The 7,115-nt window shown below is 51.9% G+C and overlaps 2 protein-coding genes across 2 annotated transcripts in view; both read right to left on the bottom strand.

Moving 5' to 3' along the window:
- The window catches only part of BCL2L15 (BCL2 like 15), a 4,231-nt gene extending 1,248 nt beyond the window's left edge, over window positions 1–2,983 (bottom strand). The window contains exons 1-2 of the mRNA XM_009639387.2: window positions 2,190–2,983; window positions 295–437 (exon numbers count right to left, since the gene is read on the bottom strand). Of these exons, the coding sequence (XP_009637682.1) occupies window positions 295–437; window positions 2,190–2,295 (249 nt within the window). The 5' untranslated portion in view covers window positions 2,296–2,983. The remainder of the gene's footprint in view (window positions 1–294; window positions 438–2,189) is intronic.
- A 55-nt stretch (window positions 2,984–3,038) lies between these two features.
- The window catches only part of AP4B1 (adaptor related protein complex 4 subunit beta 1), a 6,310-nt gene continuing 2,233 nt past the window's right edge, over window positions 3,039–7,115 (bottom strand). Inside the window, exons 4-7 of the mRNA XM_009639385.2 lie at window positions 6,084–6,187; window positions 5,677–5,884; window positions 5,090–5,374; window positions 3,039–4,846 (exon numbers count right to left, since the gene is read on the bottom strand). Of these exons, the coding sequence (XP_009637680.1) occupies window positions 4,419–4,846; window positions 5,090–5,374; window positions 5,677–5,884; window positions 6,084–6,187 (1,025 nt within the window). The 3' untranslated portion in view covers window positions 3,039–4,418. The remainder of the gene's footprint in view (window positions 4,847–5,089; window positions 5,375–5,676; window positions 5,885–6,083; window positions 6,188–7,115) is intronic.

Raw genomic sequence — 7,115 nt, 5'->3', positions numbered from 1 at the left:
GCCCCCCCCCCAGCCACAGGCTGGCCCAGGCAGCGCCGGGGCTTCTCGGGTGATGAAAAGCAGCTCTTACGGGGTTGAGGAGGGGCAAAAGCAGCTCCCACAGCACCTCGTCTGGCTTCTGTCCTGGTGGCTTGTGTGCCGCCCGCGACACAGAAACGAAGGGAGGCTGCGGGGCATCGCCCCCCTTCCCCTCGCACCCCCGACACCCCCAGTGTAAGCTGTGCTGCTCCCCAGCGCCAGGCTGGCCTAGGGACAGGGAGCTGCCCAGGCCGGGCGGGACGAGGCGCGCTTTACCTTCCCCCTCAGCACCTCGGCGAGAGCTTCCGAGGAGACCCTTTCAAAATCCATGTTGCACTGGTCCCCCATCCGCCGCAGGCGACTGGCGATCACGACCGGGTCGAAGCTGGCTGGAGGCTCTCCCGCAGACAGCACGGGCTCTAGGGCGGGGGGAGCAGGGTGAGCGCTCTCGGCGCCGAAGGCGGAGGTCACACGCGGCTGCCCCTGCGTCCAGGATGCTGCCTTCGATCCGCTGCCCCAAGCCGGGAGGTTAACGCGGGGCAGACCTCTGACAAGACACAGCGTAAAACCAAAGTCCCTAGGAAATATCGTACAGCCACTCGAGTATTCACTGAGCTGCAGGGACCGAGGGGCTCTGTACCACGGGTTTGTCCAGGTCTCTCCTCCATGCCCAGGGCTCAGTTCATCCCCACCCCTATTTCCCCAAGGGCATCCCTAAGGCCTCCCTTTCACCCCTGCGTGTTCTGGCAGCTCCTTGCTCCCCGGCTGCCATCAGCGAGCCAGGTCAGAGGATTCAAACATCTCGTCCCTCTCTTCTGACCGCAGAGACACCGCAGCACCGACGGGAAAGCAAAGTCCTGCCTGCATTCCCCGGCAGTTCGAGGCTACAGATCATCGCATGCAGCCTTCCAAGAATTTGGGTCTTATACCCAATGTCCTCCCGAGCAAGTGCAAATTGCAACATCCCACAGTCTCATAGTGACCCAAATTTGGGAAGGTTTTCACAAAGGAGCAAGAGGCATACTTCACAAATTTCAAGTATATAAAACCATTAGAACTTCTCAGCTAAAGGTGGGAGGGGGAGCGCCTCAGTTAAAGCATTTTCCACTTAAAGCATCCCGAGGGGATAAACAACAACAGTGTTATTTATTTTTTCTGAATATTACCAAAATAAGGTTCAGCCTGAATGAGCTACGCAACACGGAAAGTTTCAGCAAAACCATTTCCACTTGTCAAGTTCCACAACTTGACAAAGTTGTAAGGAACTGAAAGCAGGATCTTTCGACACAAAGCGGCGGGCAACTTCATCCGGAGGCATGGCTTCCTGATCCAACCCCCCTCCCTCATCCAGCCGCTAATTCCAGTTTAGCTCATCTAGTCTGGGTGCCAGCAGCCCTGGGCAGAAGCCTTCGTCCCCAGCGCTCAGGGCAGAGGCAGAGGCACCAACATTTAACCCCGGACAGGGAATCAGTAATAAGCTAAACCGAGACTTTTTCCTTAGGCAAAACGACCAACTTCCATCAAGCTTTTGAGAAATGGACTTTGCTTGCTATCTGGCATCAGCAAGGTCCCAGTGCCTCTGGCGACACTTTAACTGGTTTGTTGCCAAGGAAATAATGGCAAAAGCGATAAGAATACAGGCGAAATTCTGGGTTTCTTGCACCATTGCCCAGCAATCCGAAGTAGCTCAAATGGCACCAGGAGCTTTGCGGAGCAAAGACCACATTCTGCCTGACACGTTAAAGCAACTGCGCTTGTCCACTAAGCAACATGAGCTTTCTTTTTGCTAACGACAGTTACAACTTGTCCCAGCCCTTTGGTTTGGAGCAAGTTACTCAAGACCTGGGGACCTGTGCGGGGCACAGCAGCCAGCAGCACCTTCCCTGCCGGCACGGCCCGCTGCCAGCACCCGCAGCCCCCGGGGTGGAAAGCGGGGTGCCCGTGCTTCGCAGCCCCCGCTGCCCAGCCCTGCCAAGGCAAGGCTGCAGCTGTGGGCTGCCTGGGATTCAAACAACTTCACCTGCTCCAACTTTTCCCCCAGAGATAGCTTGGAAGTCATTACAAGCCCGCATTTTAGGAAACCCAACAACCCCAAGCTGCAGCCTCCTTCCTTCAAGTGATCCTCTCATCTGCAGCAAACGACCCGTTTTCCCCTCCTACACAGGCCCTACCTCCCGAGTCTGTCTCCAGGCTCCGGCACTCGGTCTCATTATCTCCAGTGAGGTCAGAGAACAAGGCTTCCACCACGCACGCTGTCTGCTCCTCGAAGGTCGCCATCTCGGCCTGTCGCCCCGCTGCAGCGGCAGGGGCACCACCTTTGCAGGTGAGCTTTGCCTCTGGATTTTGGCTTCCCCTTCCCAGAGCTGCACAGGTTCTTCCTTCTGGGAAGAGTATGGCCCCGGACTCCTCCCCGGCACAGCACACATGACATGCCAATGTTTGCTGTGTTAACAGTCGTCATTCAAGCTATGGGTGTGGTTCAGTTTCAGAATCGACTCTTGTTAAGATCAACTGAAATTAAGTATTTACAAGTTATTGAAGACTGCTCACTCATCAAGAAAGGTGCCTGGATAAAAGGCTAGGAACTCCAAGTCCCATCCCAGACAAAGACTAGACTCGGTCTAGCCACAGCGGGGTAAATGAGAGCTTGCCAACAAGCTATCCATCAACTATTTTTCCAAAGCTCCAATACAGCTCTCCATAAGGACAGAGACACAACATACGCATAAAGGCACTGGAAACTGTTAATAGGAGCCCTGCTACAGCCGACCTCTTCTCTACCTCTGAATCCACCTGTAGGTAGCTCACCTGCTGCACTAATTTGGCATACGAGACTGAAATAAATTGTTGCACACTTGTTCCTTAAAGCCTTGCTTCAAGGAAGTTGAGAGAGAAAATCCCTGCCTGACCGAGGGGCAGGGGCTAGAGTGCAGCTCTCCCCGGATCCATGATAGCGATCGGATGACTCCATCCCGCAGACTTCATAGTTGAATGAACAAGTAACCCAGAAAACAGCCAGGAACAATTCACATTTTTATTAGGAAACTCAGCAATAAAATCCCAACCCTGTTGTTTAGCAGTGACAGCAGTGTTTCAGTGGGTGCACAGAAGGCATACTGCCATTTAAAGGTACAATACAGGCAATAAAAGAAATTAAAGATTACAAGAAATCTTACAGAATGGTTAACAAAGCTACTTCTTACAGAGCAGCACAAAGCCCTGTTACAGCCACCTACGCACCTCAACCTCAAGCCTTCCTCGGGGTTTTGCCACTGTAAAACATGGCTGTGACAAGGACACTTCAGGACACCGTACAAAGTCCAGCTCTCCGTAACGTTCAGCAGAGCAGATGAGGCGCTGCCGACACAAGTCCCAAGGCTGGCCGGAGCGTAACTTCGAGAACGGTGAGAGTTCAGCCAGGGAGCACTGCAGCCTCACGTGCTGTACTGCGGGGACAGGACCGCAGCGCTGCGCAGAAATAAAACAAACTTTTAAATATCCATTCTAGTTCCCAAGTAACGAATGGTAAAGAATTTAATACTCCATATAGGTTAATTATCTGAGCAGCAATTCTTCCACTATTGGTGTGAGTACCAAGAGCTGACAGCTCACTGACACGGCCACAGGGATGTGGGCTACAAAACTCTTATCAAACGCCGAATTAACTCACACAGGCGCATCCTACACAACATGCACGCTCCTGCGCCTTCCTACCGCAGCCTTGAGGGGGAATTTCAGAGAGGGAGACTCATCAGTACAGTAACATATTTCATCTAGAAAACGCACTTTCTCTTGAAAAAGAACCCTGCTGTTTCCAGTGAGCACGACGTACGCTGCCCACCCATCTGACACAGCAGCCTCACGTACGGGTGCACGGGGCTCTGCTATTGAAATCCATCTATCAGAGAGAAAACTGCATCCCCTGTAAAGGGAGCCAAGAACTCAACACTTCTCTCTTCAAAGCACCATTCCCCCTAACGTGAGGCAAGTAGCAGAGTCCCGGAGCCCCTGAACTGTTTTTTGAATGATTTACAATTCTCATGAAAACTCTCCAAAATACATTTTGCTCATTTCTGGTTCCCCCAGTCACGTTAGCGTCTTGTGACAATCACCAGAGATGCCACCACTCCCGTGACTCACCCCAGCAGCGAGCTCATGAACGCATCCCCTTGCCCTTTCCCCAGCCAGGGGGAGGACAGACCCTTCACCCTGCCCCACTCACCAGCTGCAGCAGCCCCGTACCCCCACACCACATGGGCTCGCTGGGCCCAGCCCTGCTCCAGGAAAAGGCTGCTAACACTCCCACAGTTTACAAGTACAAAACCTGCATCAAGTATGGCAAATGAAACCAGAGAAAGAAACTTTTCCTGTGCCAGTATCCCACTGGGAGCAGGGAACAATCAGGACTCCAGTCCAGCAACTGCCCCCATGACTGTCCTTAACACCGAAATAAAGGTTTGCAAGGCCTCTGGCTTTGCCTCACTCTGCTTCACTGAAACCTGCATCTCCGAACCCGCTGCCTCAAGCAAGAGCTCTGCTAGGAAGAGACAACCAGTGTCATCCTGAGCACTGAGATAAGCTTTCCATGGCTGGACGCCCGCTTTGCTCATAGCAATAGTTTGGATGTGGACAACATGAAGAGCCGTCTGTACGGTATCCGGATCAACAGTCCCAGACCAGGGCAGAGAGAGGTGACAGCTCGTGTCCAAGCTCAGCCAGGTCTTCTCAAACTGTTCTGCAGTCAGGTAAACATCAGGAATTAAGGTCAGGCTGCCTGTATCGGGATGAACCTTGAGGACTTCTTGATTCCCTTCAGAAATCAGTGACTCTGAAACGAAACCACAGACATGCAAGATGCAGCTCCCAATTTCGCCAAGAACATCTCATGGAGACATCAGACGAAGAGGGCTGGAATCACAGTGCTTTCAGCAGTGATCAGCCGTGCATCGCACAAGATAGTCAGAACACTAACACAGCACTCCTGAAGCACCGTGATCTTCCAAAGAAACCCAAGTGAGAACATCTACTGACAAGGGGAAAACGGATCCCAGGTGAAGGTGAGGCAGGTTACCTGTGTCTCTGCTCCTGGAGTCAGTACAAGGAGAACAAGTGTAAGAGGGTTCTGCTGGCTGGTGAGCAGTGACGAGTGCCCAGCGTTCTCTGCCATAAACTGGAGCAAGAGTATTAAACTCTGAAGCCCACGTATTCACAGGTCGCTCAGTTTGGTCTTCCAGGAGCCCCAGAGAGGGGTCAGACTTGGGGCTACACAGGACCCGTTTCACTTCTTCCACACCAGACTGCAAAAGGCGATAGTAGAACAATCCACGGTCTCGTACTGCCATATCCATCTCCTCCTCTGGGAATCAGAGGGACGTAATTGACAAAGAATTCTATCATCCAGACTTCCCCAAAGTACTAACCCTTAATTACTAAAAACAGATCCCCAGGGATACAGCGCAAGCCCACTACACTCACCAACCAGACAGCTGGGGGCCAAGCAGCAGCCTAAGGCATAAAGCCACCTCACCCTGCCATCCTGCATGGCCTCCACACAGCTAGGATGCTGACATGCAGCACCCGTGCACTGGGGACACAGCCAAACCAGGTCCCAAAAAGCCCGTACTACAGCTTCAGTGAAACAGAGTGAAGGGAACCCACCTATGCAGTAATAGAGCAGTCTCCCCAGCATGTCCTGACACTCAGCAGGACGAGACAGGAAAAGTCGCACCAACGCTGTCAGAAGCTCCATCTTCACTGCTGGGAACATCTCTGATTTCACGTTCTCCACAAAGTCCTCTAAAACATAGGGGGCATTCGGTACTTTGTCACCATGTGCACCCAGGAGCCAGATCAGCGCTTGCTTGCCCTGAAGGAACCACACAAAAAATAGCAAATAGGTGCTGTGTACCAGAAAGACAGTGCTGACATGAACAAACAGATAGGAGAGAACAAGTCTTCTGAAGATTCCTGATCTTCGCCTGCCAATGGCGAGCCAAAGGAAAGCCAAACAGTCATTACCCACCTCTCCTCCACAGCTGCCAGCCCAAGGCACAAAGCCACCTTACCTCACTGTCCTGGATGGCGTCCTCACAGCTAGGCAGTGCTCGACACACGGCATCCGTGCACTGAGGACACAGCCAAACCAGGTCCCGAAAAGCCTGCACTACCGCTGCAAGGAAACACAATTCTCAGCATTCCCCAAGAGTGATAAAACCACTAGGAGAAAAAAAAAATAAATCCAACCCCCCACTTTGCAAATCTTAGCTAGGGAGGTCAATGCCTTGCTTGTGGTTATGATTTGAAACACCTCTCTTCAAAGTCCCATGACACTGTGTTTGTCAGAGCAAAGTGGCACCAAGTCTAAAATAAAGCACGGAACCTTCAGCTTGTTCCTCTGGCTGCTGGGAAGTGCTCTCTCTTCTGGACATTCCCCAGCCTTTGAAAAGACACTGACTCATGATGCTTCAGATGCACAAGGTCAGAATGACAAATTAAAACTAACACCAATTCAAAATGAGTCTCGTGAACTTTAGGTCGATATTTTAAACGCTCTGCTGCCCACTTACGGAAACACCAGCAGCTTCTAAGACCCAATTCAATAGCTGAGTGCAAGCGTGTGATTTTCAAAACTGAGAGCAAGATCATTTAAAAGAGAGGGCAGAAACAGCAATGACATGAAGTTGGACCTGAGGGCAGCAGAAGAAAAAGAGAAGCCTGGGTACAGCTGAATCAATACGAGGGACAGAAATCACAAAGATTTAAAAGATCTACGCATTGCCTTGGCCCTCAGTCACTAAAATGTCTCTGCTGAGTCCCTCACTCCCTAAGTCAGCAGGCGGCAGCCAGAAAGGAGCCTCCACGTTGGACCATGAACGCAGCTATGACCATCTCCCCCTTCACCACAAAGAGTAGTTCCTAAGGAAGGCAAAACTACAATGTCTGGTCACGCTATACACCCCCACTCCACCAGGAAGACTTCCACCTGAAGATACCAATTAAATTATAAGTCAAGTGCCTTTCAGAGCCTCGAGTTCAGGATCACAAGCCCCAGCAAGGCCGCTTGCTGAAAGCATAAGCCAGGAAAACAGCTTGCGGAC

This window comes from Egretta garzetta, unplaced genomic scaffold, assembly GCF_000687185.1.
Source record: "Egretta garzetta isolate BGI_Z169 unplaced genomic scaffold, ASM68718v1 scaffold245, whole genome shotgun sequence".
Lineage (NCBI taxonomy): Eukaryota > Metazoa > Chordata > Aves > Pelecaniformes > Ardeidae > Egretta > Egretta garzetta.
This window is presented reverse-complemented; position numbering and strand designations above follow the sequence as displayed.